Raw genomic sequence first — 18,387 nt, forward strand, 5'->3', positions numbered from 1 at the left:
CCCCCTCCCTGATGGTAGAGTCACATGACACAGACAGAAGGGTTAGGGTTAACCCTATGAAGGGACATGAAGCTCCTGTTGACAAGCGACAGTTCAAAGAGTAAATGACACAGACGAGGAGAAGCTGTTGTAGTTGTTGTTGTTTTCTTTTAGGGGGGGGGGGGGGGGGGTAAATATTTATATCAACGATGGTTGTTGTTGTTGTTGTAGGTAGCTGGGCTGGTTTCATGCGGCTCGGCCCTGCAGCTCTCTACCCCGAGGCGTTGATGTACAGCTGACTCTGCAGGATGTAGTCGATGACCGGCTGACTCAGGTAGTCGACAACGTGGCCGTCGCCGTGCTGCAGCGCCAGTCTGAGGGGGGGGGGGGGGTTGGGGGGGGGGGGGGGGAGTCATCAGTGAGTCATCAGTGAGTCATCAATGAGTCATCTACTGTAACTAGAGCAGTGGTAAAGAGAGTAGTGACAGCATTGGTCCAATGGCAGCGCCTCCTGGTGGAGGAATATGTGGTGGAGTTTTGCAAAAGAACTGACATCTCTGCATTGTTGGTGAATGAGCAGTGTGGTGTTTTCAATAATTTAAGGACATTTATAGATCACCTACGTTAATAGCATCATTGAGGATCCTTTACAGATAAACATTAACACATAGGCCAGTAAAAAAAAAACACAAACAGTTTTCTACATGAATGTTTCAATCTACATTTTGTAATAAACAAATTCTAAGTATAATCTGATATGACCAAGACACCTAAAAACAAAAACACGGCCGTTTTCATCAATTTACCAGCCAGTGGGCAACACACATACATTGGAGTGAATGGGTTTTCTGGGCACTTTTGCAATACCCATATCCTGCCACTAGGGGGCATGAGGCTTACCACGGGGGTCAATGGTGGTGTCCTTACTCTCTTTTACAGAGCTCTAACTGTAACAACGAGCTGTGGTAACGATGAGTAACAACGATGTTTTCATCCTCACCTGCTCTTAGTGGAGCTGACGATGGCCAGAGGATGATTCATCGCATCGTTGACCACGGTGATGTTGTCCTGCAACACACACACACAGACACACACACACACACACACAGACAGGTGAGTGTGTGAAGGGGGCGTGGTCTCGACCCCCCCTCAGTGACTCTGGTTCTGACCTTGTACTTGCGGAGGATGGACGAGTGGTTCATGATCCGCTCCGTGTCGGCGCCGTCACGAGGAACGACCACGATCCCAAAGTCCCCGACGATCACCTCCATCTGGAACGGACGGACAGAGCTGATCAATAGTTTACAGACTGATCGATAGTTTACAGAGCTGATCAATAGTTTACAGACTGATCGATAGTTTACAGAGCTGATCAATAGTTTACAGACTGATCGATAGTTTACAGAGCTGATCGATAGTTTACAGACTGATCGATAGTTTACAGACTGATCGATAGTTTACAGACTGATCGATAGTTTACAGACTGATCGATAGTTTACTGATCAATAGTTTACAACTGTTTTATCGATCAGTTATTAGACATCGATCAGAACAGATGTCGCCTCATCTGGACCAGACTCTACACGCTGGTTATTGACGATCACAGCAGGAGGCTCAACAAATTATTGATTATTAACTTGAGTCTAAGTTCATCCTTAAAGGGATAGTTCAACATTTAGTCAAATTGGCCCATCACCATAATCCCTATAGTCATAGCAGTAGGTTCGTTACCTTTAATTGTCTGTGCAAGCTGTTTTTAGAACGGTGGAGCAGAGCCGTGAGCTGCTCAGAGCTACGCTACGGAGGCTCATTATGGGATGTCTTGGTTTCCCTCATCAAACACAATCCAACAACTCCACAACGCTCTGGTGGACAAGTTGTGAGCTGCACATGTCTATGTTTTATCTAGCTGCATAAACCACCAACACACTGACAGACTGGATATATATTCATGTAACATATATCTGTAATACATAAACATACATATTTGTATGGGCTAAACATATATGTCAATATATGAAGTTGTTCCAGTTACTAATAGATTTCATATATAATATTCACATATATGTTTTTACTTTATATGTACATATATTTCATACATGTACATGCAGTAGTTTTCTACACTGAGGTTTAACTTCACTAACTGACGTTTCCTCTGCTCACGTTGTGTTTTAGAGTTATTTTTACTGTTTATCTCCTTTGCTTTCCTTCAACAACATCGGAATGACCTGTCGATCATTGCGACTAGAGCTCTGTAAAAGAGAGTAAGGACAGCATCGGTCCAATGGAAGCGCCTCCTGATGGAGGAATATGGGTTTTGCAAAAGAACTGACATCTCTGCATTGTTGGTGAATGAGCAGTGTGGTGTTTTCAATAATTTAAGGACATTTATAGATCACCCACGTTAATAGCATCATTGAGGATCCTTTACAGATAAACATTAACACATAGGCCAGTAAAAAAAAAACAGTTTTCTACATGAATGTTTCAATCTACATTTTGTAATAAACAAATTATAAGTGTAATTTGATATGACCAAGACACCTAAAAACAAAAACACGGCCATTTTCATCAAGTGGGCAACACACATACATTGGAGTGAATGGGTTTTCTGGGCGCTTTTGCAATACCCATATCCTGCCACTAGGGGGCATGAAGCTTTAACCACGGGAGTCAATGGAGGTGTCCTTACTCTCTTTTACAGTGCTCTAATGGGCTCTATGCACAGCTCCGACACTTCCTGAATTTAAGGCAGGTCCTCCATTTCCTGTCTTACATTATTGGACAAACTGATTAATCCAGGTGTGTCTGAGTAGTCACAATGGTCACACACACCTGGATTAATCAGTTTGTCCAATAATGTAAGACAGGAAATGAAGGACCTGCCTTAAATTCAGGAAGTGGTGGAGCTGTGCATAGAGCCCATTGCGACGAGGTAAGCGCCGAGGGGGTGGGGCTACAGGACATAGGGGGCGGGGCTACAGGACGGAGGGGGCGGGGCTACAGGTGCTTACATCACTGTCCTTCCACAGGCCAGGGATGCAGAAGGACTCCAGGAGATCACTGCCACACAGGAGCAAGATGCGCAACTCTACAGACGACAAACAAACAGGCAGGAGGAGAGAGACACGCACTCAGTAAACCACCGCACGTTTACTGGATACAGACACACAAACACACACACACACACACACAAACCAACCAGCCATCCAACCAATCAGAAGGAGTTCAGAAACAACAGGAAGGAAACCAGACGTTGAGTCACTCACCGATCTCCTCGTACCTCATGGCGGTGCCCAGGTTGGCGTTCTCATCTGAGGGTCAAACACAGCAACACAACACACCAATCAGTTCACCAACTCTCACATGTTTCACCGTCTTAACGCCCACAACATGTTTTATCAGGAGACTCCCCTCCTTGAACCGCCACCTCACCGTGGTGGAGGAGTTTGAGCACCTGAATGACCCTAGGAGCCTTAATGCCCCTGGTAGCGTCTCCCAGGGCAACCAGGTCCTAGGTGACGGGTCAGACTAAGAGCGGTTCCAAAGCCCCTCATGAGAAAAGTAATACCGAGGAAGTTCACGTTGCCCGGATCGGCCCTGGAGCCAGGCCGGGGCTCGGGGCTCGCAGGCGAGCGTCTGGTGGCCGGTTTCTGCCCGAAGGAGCGACGTGGGCCCCCAACCCTAACCCAGCCGGCCTTCCAGTCGGCTCACCACCCGCAGGAAGGACCATGAGGGGTCGATGCCGTGTGCTCTGGGTGGCAGCCGTGGGCGGGGGCCCCGGCGACCCGATCCCCGGACAACGACTCTGGCTTTAGGGACATGGGATGTCACCTCGCTGGGGGGGAAAGAGCCTGAGCTCCTGAGCTGTCAACTGATCACCACCTGGTGGTGAGTTGGATCCGCTGGCAGGGGAGGAAGCTGGTCAGACCTGGAAGACCCAAGCGTATCGTGAGGGTCTGCTGGGAACGTCTGGCAGAATCCCCTGTCAGGGAGGTCTTCAACTCCCACCTCCGGGAGAGCTTTGACCGGATTCCGAGGGAGGCCGGAGACATTGAGTCCGAATGGACCATGTTCTCCACTTCCATCGTTGATGCGGCCGTCCGGAGCTGTGGCCGTAAGGTCTCCGGTGCCTGTCGCGGCGGCAATCCCCGAACCTGGTGGTGGACACGGGAAGTAAGGGATGCCGTCAAGCTGAAGAAGGAGTCCTACCGAGCCTGGCTAGCTCGGGGGACTCCCGAGGCAGCTGACGGGTACCGGCAGGCCAAGCGGACGGCAGCCCGGGCGGTCACGGAAGCAAAAACTCGGGTCTGGGAAAAGTTCGGGGAGGCCATGGAGGAGGACTACCGGTCGGCCTCGAGGAAATTCTGGCAAACCATCCGACGCCTCAGGAGGGGGAAGCAGTGCTCCGCCAACACTGTTTACAGTGGAGGAGGGGAGCTGTTGACCTCGACTGATGACATCGTCGGGCGGTGGAAGGAATACTTCGAGGATCTCCTCAATCCCACTGACACGTCTTCCATAGAGGAAGCTGTTACAGGCTCAGCCTGTTGCTGTGATTCTGTCATGTGGGAGGGGCTAGGGTTTCACGCGATACGTGAGCAGGGCATTCTGGGAAGGGGGGTGTTGTTGTTTTTCCGGGGGTTCAGCAGTGCAGCCGTGTGTGTGACCTAGTTGCCAGTGTTGTATGTTTTTTTTATAATACTGGAAATAAATGCACAATTCTTCCAACGTGTTCCCGATCATTTTTGAAGTTACCACAACGAGCTAAACAGAGCTATCGTCAGGGGAGGTCCACCTACTACGGTCCGAGGGTCTGCCAGCTCGAGTTTGGTAACAAAGCAGAGGCTGAGGACTCAGAGGTTGATTCATTCATCACCCAAGCTGAAGTCACTGAGGTAGTCCAGAAGCTCCTCAGTGGCAAGGCACCGGGGGTGGATGAGATCCGCCCTGAGTACCTCAAGTCTCTGGATGTTGCGGGGCTGTCGTAGCTGACACACCTCTGCAGCATCGCGTGGCGGTCGGGGACAGAGTCTCTGGACTGGCAGACCGGGGTGGTGGTCCCTCTCTTCAAAAAGGGGGACCGGAGGGTGTGTTCCAACCCTAACCCTGCTGGTGATTGTTGAGTTGAGTTGAGCTGAGTTGAGATTACTTTATTTATCCCATAGGGCAATTCTGTTTCTACAGCTGACCACCGCAACAAAATCACATACACAAGCATAATTGAGGAGGAAAGTGCAAGGACAGTGCAAATTTGAGATCAAGTAAGATAAAAGTACAAAAATGGCTGTCTGCTGTGAGGTCAGAGTGCAGGCTGGTGATTGGCTGCTGTGAGGTCAGAATGCAGGCTGGTGATTGGCTGCTGTGAGGTCAGAATGCAGGCTGGTGATTGGCTGCTGTGAGGTCAGAGTGCAGGCTGGTGATTGGCTGCTGTGAGGTCAGAATGCAGGCTGGTGATTGGCTGCTGTGAGGTCAGAATGCAGGCTGGTGATTGGCTGCTGTGAGGTCAGAATGCAGGCTGGTGATTGGCTGCTGTGAGGTCAGAATGCAGGCTGGTGATTGGCTGCTGTGAGGTCAGAGTGCAGGCTGGTGATTGGCTGTGAAGAGAAGAACCAGTCGGAACCAGATTGACTCACCGACGAAGGTGAAGCGGTCGACGTGAGGACGGACGCAGCAGATCTTCCCCAGACTCTCACTGACCTTCCCCCACAGTTTGACTAGAGAGAGGAGGAGGAAGAGCAGCGTCATCATCATCCTCATCGTCATGTCACTAGGTGTGGATGTGTGTGGGGCCTCATTCATCATTGTGGATTCACCTTTTTTTACACCCTTTTCCCCTCGTTTTGTGTGTACGCACTTTTCTCCGCCAAATTTGGGATCTATCAAGCCAAAACCTGACGGGGAAAAGTGCGGACATTTACACCCATTTTGACCCTGGCGTACCGTGATTTACGCCTGTTTTGATGAAAAGGAGGAATTGGCGACACCGTTGCTGAGTCAGAGAACTGCAGTGTGAGAGGGAGAGAGGAGCACGGAGTACATTTAGCTTAAATATTAGCTTAAATACTGTTTAATCTGATGTCTGTTCCCGGGGCATATGGGATATTGTTCTTATGCGGGTTAAATAGTCTGTTCTTATTTTGTTTGTCTGCGTCTGTATTGCCTTGATATTGTCTGTCTGTGCTCTGTCATGTAGTTGTCCACTGTATGACTCGTCATCACAAGGTTTTAAAGTCTTCTGTGTTTATGTCTTTTAGAAACCTGCCTTGGGACTGCGGCTGAAATTTAGCAGTTGTGTGAAGTCCGGCACATTTACACTGATGCTTAATGCGTCCGTGTTGATGAATGTGCACTGTCCCAATTCAATAAATAAAGAAATGAAATGAAATGAAATTTAGAAGAGCACAGTAGGATCTTTTGAAGTAAGTAGGCTAGTGGCAGTGGTGGACCGTTGATGCTGGCAATCCAACCCGCTCTATAATAACACGAGGCTTTATGTTAATTGATAAACAGAGCGGATTGAGGATTTTGCTTTTTTGCTTTTACACACTCTAGTGTGACGTCTGACAAGGATCAAACCCGCCCAGTTTAAAAACACACCGGCAGCAGCGCACACTGATCTGCAGCTACTGAGACTGTTATTATTCTGTCACCTGAGTTAACGAGGTGCACGTGTGTTTGGAGCTGACGAGAGAATAAAGAGTGAGACAACGCGGCTCTGAGGAGGAACTGTGAAGGACTCAGCTGTAATGGAAAATGACCCAAACCGAGTCCAGTAGAGCTGTAACTGTGTAGTGGGAAGGCGTGCAAAGTAATAGTAACTATCGTCCTGCTTCCTACATTGTTTTAACATCTAGGTAAAAAGAAAGAAAAGATTTTCTGGGATAAAGGGGCAGATTACATAAGATTCTTCTTCTTTCTGCTCCCTTTTGTTGAGATTTGGGAGGTTTTTGTTTTTATTGTAGCTTATTAAAATGCAAGATCATTTTTCTGACTGAGTTATTGCCCGATGCCATGTATCTCGCTTTCTTTCCCGTTGTCTTTGTTGTCACTTTGTTGCTGCTCCACAGAGCCACATGGCTAATTAAATATGCACGTGCTGACCATATATAGTTGTATATAGGCGTTCCGGGGGCGGGGGAGGTGTGTTCACGTGTGCACCATTCTTGGGTCCGGTGTGATTTATCAAAGAGAAATTGCGTAGTTGTGCGTACGCACAGTTTGACTGATCTGAAAAAGGTGTAAATATTTTGGGTTTGCGCCATTTTCATCTTTTCGCCGTACGCAAAAACTTAGTAGCAGTTTTACACCCTCTTTGATAAATGAAGCTCCAGCTGTTTGTGTTGTTGTTGACTCACCGGCCGTGTTGTTGTGGTTCATGTTGTTGTGTGTTGTTGTGTGTTGTTGTTGACTCACCGGCCGTGGGCTTGTGGTTCATGTTGTTGTGTGTTGTTGTGTGTTGTTGTTGACTCACCGGCCGTGGGCTTGTGGTTCATGTTGTTGTGGTTCTGGTAGATGGGAGGAGTCTGGTTCTGTGGCTGACCAATCACAGGAGTCGTAGACGGCGTGTTGACGTTGGACAGGATGCAGCCGGTGACTCTCTGAGGAGGAAGAGCAGCAGCATCATAATCATCATCATCATCTTCATCATCATCATCAGGGCTGACCCAAACGATTATTTTCCTCCCGATTAATCTATCGACTATTTTTTCGATTAGTCGATTAGTCTAACGATTAATCTTTTGACTAATCTAACGATTATTTTTTGGTTGACGATTAGTCATTTACAAAAAAAAAACACTTCTGAACACTTCTCTTATTTAAATTCTTCAGATACTCTCTCTGGTGTGCATTCCTCTAAATAATCTTTGTTTTGTTTTTTTGGAGGGGAAAAACTGTTTCACATCAGTTTGCTTTAACCTGTAAAACAGACAGATAAAGCAGAGTGCACACTGAAATATTAGCACAATGATTTTGAATAGGCACATTTATTTAGTATAGTCATGGAGCAGACCAGTGTTTCCTGCAGGACATCACCCTCACATACGATCTGCTGCTGTGGTCCGGGTGCACAGAGAGCAGCAGCGGAGTGGATTTTAAAAATCTATCGTTCTATCGTTCTATCTATCTATCTATCTATCTATCTATCTATCTATCTATCTATCTGACTCTGGGTCAGCGTGAACGTCAGCGCGGCGTCCGGTGAGGAAGAGGAAGAGGAAGAGGAAGAGGAAGAGCGCGGCGTCTCACCTTCATCAGGTCGCGGTGATGCTCCAGGACGCTGCAGGTCGTCTGCCAGGTGTCCTGGTAACACTCCCACGGGTCCACTCTACACACACACACACACACACACACACACACACACACACACACACACACACACACACACACACACACTGTAACTCACTCATCTATCAGAAAACTACCACTTCCTGTTGCCCTTTCATAATAAAAGCCTAGTGGGAAGAATATTAGTTGTTGAAATATTCATGAAAAGGGAGGAAAATAAACATGTTGAACAGTGAATCGTTGTTGTTGACAGGAAGTCCAACACCAGTCAGCTGTCACGTGTTGCTAGAAGCTGATTGGTGCAGAGAAGGATGTGACATCATCCCTTAAGCTGGTCTGTCCTCTCTTCCTATGAACCAGTCTGCCATCCAGTCCTCCCATTAAGCTGGTCTGCCCTCCCTTCCTATGAACCAGTCTGCCATCCAGTCCTCCCATTAAGCTGGTCTGTCCTCTCTTCCTATGAACCAGTCTGCCATCCAGTCCTCCCATTAAGCTGGTCTGTCCTCTCTTCCCATGAACCAGTCTGCCATCCAGTCCTCCCATTAAGCTGGTCTGTCCTCTCTTCCTATGAACCAGTCTGCCATCCAGTCCTCCCATTAAGCTGGTCTGTCCTCTCTTCCCATGAACCAGTCTGCCATCCAGTCCTCCCATTAAGCTGGTCTGTCCTCTCTTCCTATGAACCAGTCTGCCATCCAGTCCTCCCATTAAGCTGGTCTGTCCTCTCTTCCCATGAACCAGTCTGCCATCCAGTCCTCCCATTAAGCTGGTCTGCCCTCTCTTCCTATGAACCAGTCTGCCATCCAGTCCTCCCATTAAGCTGGTCTGCCCTCTCTTCCTATGAACCAGTCTGCCATCCAGTCCTCCCATTAAGCTGGTCTGTCCTCTCTTCCTATGAACCAGTCTGCCATCCAGTCCTCCCATTAAGCTGGTCTGCCCTCTCTTCCTATGAACCAGTCTGCCATCCAGTCCTCCCATTAAGCTGGTCTGTCCTCTCTTCCTATGAACCAGTCTGCCATCCAGTCCTCCCATTAAGCTGGTCTGCCCTCCCTTCCTATGAACCAGTCTGCCATCCAGTCCTCCCATTAAGCTGGTCTGCTCTCCCTTCCTATGAACCAGTCTGCCATCCAGTCCTCCCATTAAGCTGGTCTGCCCTCTCTTCCTATGAACCAGTCTGCCATCCAGTCCTCCCATTAAGCTGGTCTGTCCTCTCTTCCTATGAACCAGTCCTCCCATTAAGCTGGTCTGTCCTCTCTTCCTATGAACCAGTCTGCCATCCAGTCCTCCCATTAAGCTGGTCTGTCCTCTCTTCCTATGAACCAGTCTGCCATCCAGTCCTCCCATTAAGCTGGTCTGCCCTCTCTTCCTATGAACCAGTCTGCCATCCAGTCCTCCCATTAAGCTGGTCTGTCCTAAAGGGTTTTCCATGGAGTTTTTCCTCAGTGGATGTGAGGGTCCAAGGACAGAGGATGTTGTTATGATGGGATGTAAAGCCCTTTGAGAGAAACTGGTGGTAGAAACAGGCTATACAAATAAAATTGCCTTGCCTTGTCTTGTCTTTACTCACCTGATCCAATCAGAGGACTGGACGGCCATCTGGCACATGGTGAGGCGATGTCTGCTGGACACCAAGCCCTGCACACACACACACACACACACACACACACACACACACACACACACACACACACACACACACACACACACACACACACACACACAGTCAGTCCACATGTTAATGGTGGATGACCATCACATTCCTTAATGCTGCTTGAGGCTGAAGTTTGTGCAATCATTTTTATAGCGCTACTATTATGTATTATGTAGCATCTATCTATCTATCTATCTATCTATCTATCTATCTATCTATCTATCTATCTATCTATCTATCTATCTATCGTTCTATCTATCTATCTATCTATCTATCTATCTATCTATCTATCTATCTATCTATCTATCTATCTATCTATCTATCTATCTATCTATCTATCTATCGTTCTATAACACTGTTTCAGTCTGAACAAGTCTGAACCTTGTTTCAGGTGAGAGTTAGACTCCACTACAGCTGGAGTTGTGTTGTGTTATGGCAGTTACTGTAGTAACCAGCAGCAGCAGCAGTTACTGTAGTAACCAGCAGCAGCAGCAGTTACTGTAGTAACCAGCAGCAGCAGCAGTTACTGTAGTAACCAGCGGTTACCGTAGTAACCAGCAGCAGCAGTGTGTCTTCATGCAGCATCACTGACTTCACTGTGATTAAACAACACAACAGAGACCCAGTTTACAATCCACCGCTCCACGGCGCCTCTAGTGGACGTGTGTGTGTGTGTGTGTGTGTGTGTGTGTGTGTGTGTGTGTGTGTGTGTGTGTGTGTGTGTGTGTGTGTGTGTGTGTGTGAGGACAGGAGGAGTCAGGTGTGTCTCAGGTAGTGATGATGTCATTAACGAGGTCATGACTGATGTGTGTGTGTGAGCCTCAGCATCAGGGAGCAGCAGAGGCCTGATGCTGCTGCTGCTGCTGCTGCTGCTTCATCTATAATTCATGTTTCTGTAGAAGCAGCCGCCGCAAAACTAGGACAAGACCTTCATTAATTCCTGTAGAAGCAGAGAGGAAAACACACAGCAGCATTAACACCAGCAGCAGAGAGGCAGAGAGGCTGCAGCTGCATGTTCAGACAGATACACACTCTCTAAACAAGAAGCAGAGAGGAAAACACACAGCAGCAGAGAGGCAGAGAGGCTGCAGCTCTGTGTTCAGACAGATACACACTCTCTAAACACCAGCAGCAGAGAGGCAGAGAGGCTGCAGCTCCGTGTTCAGAGGGTGTATCTGTCTGAACATGGAGCTGCTGCAGCATTACAGTAACACCAGCAGCAGCAGCAGAGAGGCTGCAGCTCTGTGTTCAGACAGCTACACACACTCTAAACAGCAGCAGCTGCATGTTCAGAGTGTGTATCTGTCTGAACACGGAGCTGCATTATAATACCTGACCTTATAAGTCATAATAAAATGCTTTATAGTGTGTTGTGATTATTGTTATAAAACATTATGATCATTTATGAGTGTTTATAACTATAGTTAGCTGCTGCTGCTGCTGTTGATGCTGCTGCAGCTCCATGTTCAGACAGATACACACTCTGAACATGGAGCTGCTGCCTCTCTACCTCTCTGCTGCTGCTGCTGCTGCTGCTGCTGCTGCTGCTGTTCAGAGTGTGTATCTGTCTGTTCAGGCTCAGCAGGATTCACTCTGCTCACACAAACACTCTGACATCTGGGGAAATCCCTGGTGATGAGCTTCATCAGCTTCATCAGCTTCCTGTCTCAGTGTCTCAGTGTTTCTGTGATGTCTTCTACTCACCGGTTTCCCGTAGGAGTCGTGCACCGGTGAGATGATGCCTCCGATCACGATGAATCGCCCCGTTTTGTGCAGATATTCTCTGGCTTTCTCTGCAAACACACACATAGACAGACACACACAGGTTACAGGCAACCGGTACCAGTATGCAACAGCAGCTGTTTTCTGTAGTTTTTTGTGTCTTTGTTTGGAAATTAAAGTTATTTTATTCATAAAGAATGTGTTAATAAGTCAAATGTTTCATATTTATTGTCCTGGTTGGTGTAGATAGATAGATAGTGTTCATGATGAGGAGTCGTCCTCTGTTTAAACGTCAGAGGGAACAGGAGGAGGAACTCTTCACAGACAGAAGAGTTCTCGTTACAACCCAAACCCTCCGACGCCGTTAACTCCCTGAACCGGGCTAGAAGAGGAAGAACCCGTCCGTTAACTCCCTGAACCTGCTAGAAGAGGAAGAAACCGTCCGTTAACTCCCTGAACCTGCTAGAAGAGGAAGAACCCGTCCGTTAACTCCCTGAACCTGCTAGAAGAGGAAGAAACCGTCCGTTAACTCCCTGAACCTGCTAGAAGAGGAAGAACCCGTCCGTTAACTCCCTGAACCGGGCTAGAAGAGGAAGAAACCGTCCGTTAACTCCCTGAACCTGCTAGAAGAGGAAGAAACCGTCCGTTAACTCCCTGAACGCGGCTAGAAGAGGAAGAAACCGTCCGTTAACTCCCTGAACGCGGCTAGAAGAGGAAGAAACCGTCCGTTAACTCCCTGAACCGGGCTAGAAGAGGAAGAAACCGTCCGTTAACTCCCTGAACCTGCTAGAAGAGGAAGAAACCGTCCGTTAACTCCCTGAACGCGGCTAGAAGAGGAAGAAACCGTCCGTTAACTCCCTGAACCTGCTAGAAGAGGAAGAAACCGTCCCTTAACTCCCTGAACCGGGCTAGAAGAGGAAGAACCCGTCCGTTAACTCCCTGAACCGGGCTAGAAGAGGAAGAAACCGTCCGTTAACTCCCTGAACCTGCTAGAAGAGGAAGAAACCGTCCGTTAACTCCCTGAACCGGGCTAGAAGAGGAAGAACCCGTCCGTTAACTCCCTGAACCTGCTAGAAGAGGAAGAAACCGTCCGTTAACTCCCTGAACCGGGCTAGAAGAGGAAGAAACCGTCCGTTAACTCCCTGAACCTGCTAGAAGAGGAAGAAACCGTCCGTTAACTCCCTGAACCGGGCTAGAAGAGGAAGAAACCGTCCGTTAACTCCCTGAACGCGGCTAGAAGAGGAAGAAACCGTCCGTTAACTCCCTGAACCTGCTAGAAGAGGAAGAAACCGTCCGTTAACTCCCTGAACCGGGCTAGAAGAGGAAGAAACCGTCCGTTAACTCCCTGAACCTGCTAGAAGAGGAAGAAACCGTCCGTTAACTCCCTGAACCGGGCTAGAAGAGGAAGAAACCGTCCGTTAACTCCCTGAACGCGGCTAGAAGAGGAAGAAACCGTCCGTTAACTCCCTGAACGCGGCTAGAAGAGGAAGAAACCGTCCGTTAACTCCCTGAACGCGGCTAGAAGAGGAAGAAACCGTCCGTTAACTCCCTGAACCGGGCTAGAAGAGGAAGAAACCGTCCGTTAACTCCCTGAACCTGCTAGAAGAGGAAGAAACCGTCCGTTAACTCCCTGAACCCGGCTAGAAGAGGAAGAACCCGTCCGTTAACTCCCTGAACCTGCTAGAAGAGGAAGAAACCGTCCGTTAACTCCCTGAACCTGCTAGAAGAGGAAGAAACCGTCCGTTAACTCCCTGAACCTGCTAGAAGAGGAAGAACCCGTCCGTTAACTCCCTGAACCCGGCTAGAAGAGGAAGAAACCGTCCGTTAACTCCCTGAACCTGCTAGAAGAGGAAGAAACCGTCCGTTAACTCCCTGAACGCGGCTAGAAGAGGAAGAAACCGTCCGTTAACTCCCTGAACCTGCTAGAAGAGGAAGAAACCGTCCGTTAACTCCCTGAACGCGGCTAGAAGAGGAAGAAACCGTCCGTTAACTCCCTGAACGCGGCTAGAAGAGGAAGAAACCGTCCGTTAACTCCCTGAACCTGCTAGAAGAGGAAGAAACCGTCCGTTAACTCCCTGAACGCGGCTAGAAGAGGAAGAAACCGTCCGTTAACTCCCTGAACCTGCTAGAAGAGGAAGAAACCGTCCGTTAACTCCCTGAACCTGCTAGAAGAGGAAGAAACCGTCCGTTAACTCCCTGAACCTGCTAGAAGAGGAAGAAACCGTCCGTTAACTCCCTGAACCTGCTAGAAGAGGAAGAAACCGTCCGTTAACTCCCTGAACCTGCTAGAAGAGGAAGAAACCGTCCGTTAACTCCCTGAACCTGCTAGAAGAGGAAGAAACCGTTTGATTTCAGGTGAGTCAGTCCTCAGCATCACCGTGGGAACTGAGTCGGTACCAACTGAAGTCCCAGATTCAGATTCAGATTCAGATTCAGATTCAGATTCAGAACTCGTCGCTGCACAAACTCCTAAAGGTGCAGCACGGCGTCGACCGGTGTGTTTATGGCTTTAAACATCCTCCCCACTGTTCAACCATATTTGATATTAATATCTTTCAAACCTGTATCTTCATGTACAAATCAATAAGCAAAGCACCAAAGTCACGTTTCACCAAATCACTTTCAACTATGTTTACGCATAAATTCAAGTTTCCACTCGCGGCAGCAGGTGGACTAATCCCTGGGTTTGGTCTGCAGGCGACTCCCCATCAACTGGTCCTTTATTGGCTGCTTGGTCACCATGGCGACAGCGACAGTGACGGTGACGGCTCTAAGAGAGTTTTTGTTTTAAAGTTTCAGTCAGTGACACAGACCAGCCCACAGGCCGTTACTATGGCAACACCTAGTATAGTGGTGGTAGCGGTTCGATTGTAACCATGACAACAAAGACCATCTGATGATGAACAGCTCGACGGTGACGACGACTCACTGCTGCTTCACAAACAACTTCATCAATAAAGAGAGGTTAGTATCCCATAATGCAATGCTCCCCTGACGTCTCACCGTAACCAACGACGGTAGTGAAGTATCTTTGCCGTGTAGCGTAACTATGTTGTATAGTTTAATAAAATAAAACTTACTGCAGACTGATGTGTTGATAGTAAAACATGTATTTCTTGATGTAAATGTGGTGGTTTGTGTCCGTAGGCTCCAGAGCCCCGAGGCAGCGCTGCTCTTCTGTCCAATACACACAGGAAGCTTCACTTTACATTCACACTAACTAATGCTACTGATACAGCTGTTAGATTTCATCACTGAGACCAACATTTATCTCCTAAAAATACTTTAACCAGCCGGTGGTAAACCTCTAAAAACCTGCAGGTAAGTTAATTAGCGATGGTTTTCTCCCCCGGGATGAGGACGGAGGTTGGCCGGCCGAGCAGCTCTGCAGACCAGCTGCTGTCTCAAACTTCTAAACAGCCGTCGTTTGGATCAACTGGCCGTATATTTGGGATCTAAACAGTTACTTTCTCTCATGAAAACATATTAAAACTTAATAAAGTTACGTAATAACAGCGCTAGAGCGGAAAATAAAACAGCTGTTCACCTGTTTTACAGCTACCGCTACCGGCTGCTGTGAAATGCATTCTGGGAAACTCGTATACTGTTACTGTGGTGTGAACGGTGTCGGTCTGCTGAAGTAGCAGACTCCCACATTCAGTATGCAGTATACAGTACATACTAACGCAGTATGCAGTAGGCAGTACGGTAGTATGCGCTCTGAAAACAGCCGTAGTCGCACAGAGCTAGGGATGGGAATCGAAAACCCATTCTTGTTGAGAATCGGTTCCCAGTGTTTCAATTCCTTGGAATCGTTTGCCAATTTTGCAAACGATTCCCTTATCAATTCCAGTCCTTTGTTTTCTTTTCTTTCTGAGTCTCCAAACCAGACACGTAAGTTGCTCAAAACGATAAGCGATATCGCAGCCGCAGGGGCCTGCCGTGTAGAGAAAAAAAAAAAACTGACAGCGAGTATGTGGCCCTTCAAATTAAAAGCCCTTCAACCTTTCACATGGTTCAGTCATATTGATTTAGACTTAATTTTGACAAGCCACGCCTCCAAATGTTGAAATTTATTTAGGTCGACTAATGACTTTTTGGTCGGTAATGCTTGGTCGACTATTTGGGGGCAGCCCTGGTACAAACGTGAATAAAGTTTTTTTTTCCAAATGAGAATCGATAAGAGAATCGATAAAGAACCGAATCGTTAAGCAGAATCGAAAATGGAATTGGAATCGTTCCCATCCCTACTCAGAGCAGTGGCCGATTTAAAACATGGCGTCGAGTCTTGTGTTTATTTACAGTCTATGGTCGGTTCCCGTGACGACAGTCGTTGGCCAATCGGTGGACGGCAGTCGGCTGACGATGTTTTAGTATCGGTAGTACCCGGTTAGTACCCGGCTAGTACCCGGTTAGTACCCGGTACTAGGTACTAGCTGCTGGTGGTGGTAGAGTGGCGGCCATCTTGGCAGCATCTGACCCCGCCCCCTAACTCCTGACTCCGCCCCCTAACTCCTGACTCCGCCCCCTAACTCCTGACTCCGCCCCCTAACTGCTGGTTGATGACAGCGACGCTCTAAGGGGCGGAGCTTAGCCGTCCCGGTAACGAACACTCTGATTGGTCGGGATGAGTCAGCACGACGTCAGGTGATTGACAGCCAGCTCCTCCGCTCTGATTGGACGATGACAGACTGTTGCCATGGTGATGTGTCGTGTTCTCCTTTCCGTGTCAGATTTTAAAGGGTCACATCATCTATTTCCATATTGAAATCAATATAAAACCAATAAAAACGATTTGATGTTAATTTTTAAATGATATTTTAGTTTATTTTTCTAAACATCAGCTGTAGAAGGTTTCACTTTTATTCACAGACCTGTAGGCTACGTTGTTGAAGTTTCATTATGAGTTTGATCTTGTTAAATAAAGGTTATAATAACAATCAGATGGAACAATATGATGATATTTTATTTTATCCACTATTCTTTGTCCGTAATTATCAGCTTTGTATTTATTTAATTCATCCCCATCATTGAACCAACAGGTGCAGGTGCCGGTGGCCCCTGGCATAAACCCTCTATGTGGTTGTTTAGGGCCACAGCCGTTAGGTGGGGGGCCACATGATCAGAAAGGTACCGGGGTTCATCAAGTCGTTTAAACATCCTGAGTTCTGCACGTGCAGCTATGAGCTTTATATGTAATGTGAAGTCAATATTCAGCTTCTTTTATCTCACATTTGAGACATTTGGTGAAAATAGAACGGCAGAATGACAACATTTGTGCTCAAAAAGCTTCTTACAAAATGTCATTTTAGACTTGTTTTCTACACGTATCTATTACTGTATTCATATCCTATTTCAAGCACCAAAACAGTTCATTCTCATGACTGAAGGAGTGTTTTCACAAGGGATTGGACATGTTTCAAAAAGCAGACCTCAAATTTCCAGCATTTGTCCTAAATTATTTCTTTCTACAGTGTTGTAGGACAAACTGGCCTCAGTGTGCTTACAGCGGAGGTTCTAATATTTAGACATAAAACACTTGAGTATTGTTACATCTGCAAGTATCTTAAAAAGATACATTTAAGAAAATATGTAAAAGTGGAGAAAATGGCCTCAAACCTCAGAGGCATAAACACGTCTGTATTCAGTTTTAACCAGTGATTTGGTGTTTGGCCACAAACAGAAACCTGGTTTAGGGGGCCACCAGCATCCTAGGGCCGGCCCTGGGTGACATTGATTATAACTTATTGGTTTATGTTTTTAAAGGATCATTTCATAGTTTTTAAGCCTCTTCTAGTGAGTTAATTGAACTGGTGGATGATGTGAGAAGCCGTAAAGAGGAGAAGAAGGACGTGGATCAGCAGCTGATCACTGATCGATGACTCACACGTCACAGCGCCGAGCTCAGTAGTGATTACTGATTATTGATTATTGATGAGGTCAGAGAGTCGGTGAAGCTGCGCACATCTGGAGATGGAGAACATCTGTGTGACGGTGCGAGGCTCCAGCGGTGTGTTGTGTTGTGTTGTGTTGTGTGTTGTCGGTGTGTTGTGTTGTGTGTCTTGTTGTGTTGTGTGTGTGTCTCGGTGTGCAGCGGCTTCATTTCCGGCTGCGCCACACCGCGGCGCGAGGCTCGAGGCGCGAGGCCTCCGTCCGCCGTGTTTTCACCGCGTCACGGCGCCGACAGACACACAACACAACACAACACAACACAACACACCGACACTGTTTGTAAGATGTTGTTGACTTTTGAATTTATGTTTAAATGAACTGGTTTTAACTGTGGAGCAGGAAGAGAAGACTAGCGGCGTTTAGAGCAGCTGATGGACAGCCTAACAAATAACACACATAACACAAAACAGACACACAACACACCGCCACAGACACACAACAACACAACACCCCGACACAGACACACAACAACACAACACCCCGACACACACAGAGAAGCTGCGGCCTCGGTAGTGAAGCTGGTGACCGGGTAAAGAAGAAGCAGCTGGTTGTGTGTTTCATTTCCTTTCAGCACCGCCCCGCCGGACAGCGCCACACACACACCTCATCATCCATCCAGACAGACCATAATAATAATAATAACACCAGCGGAGTGTTGTTATTAATACACACTAACACACTAACACAGCAGCGGTGTGTGTGTCTGTCTCACCGAACATGTGGACGTGTCCCTTGGTGACGGGGTTGAAGCTGCCGCAGGACAGCAGGATGACGTGCGTCTTGCTGCTCTCCGTCAT

At 47.6% G+C, this 18,387-nt stretch overlaps 1 protein-coding gene across 1 annotated transcript; it reads right to left on the bottom strand.

Annotated features, from left to right (window-relative positions):
- Window positions 1–185: 185 nt before the first annotated feature.
- Window positions 186–18,387, bottom strand: nmnat2 (nicotinamide nucleotide adenylyltransferase 2; the record flags this gene model as incomplete). Its single annotated transcript, XM_083991679.1, has 11 exons — window positions 186–353; window positions 980–1,047; window positions 1,149–1,250; window positions 2,994–3,070; window positions 3,249–3,293; window positions 5,616–5,696; window positions 7,454–7,580; window positions 8,230–8,308; window positions 9,833–9,900; window positions 11,621–11,709; window positions 18,303–18,387. The coding sequence occupies 11 exons, from the start codon at window positions 18,385–18,387 to the stop codon at window positions 251–253; spliced, it is 924 nt and encodes a 307-aa protein (XP_083847805.1). The 3' UTR covers window positions 186–250.

The sequence above is a fragment of the Trachurus trachurus genome (genome assembly GCF_905171665.1).
Source record: "Trachurus trachurus genome assembly, chromosome: 17".
Taxonomy (NCBI): domain Eukaryota; kingdom Metazoa; phylum Chordata; class Actinopteri; order Carangiformes; family Carangidae; genus Trachurus; species Trachurus trachurus.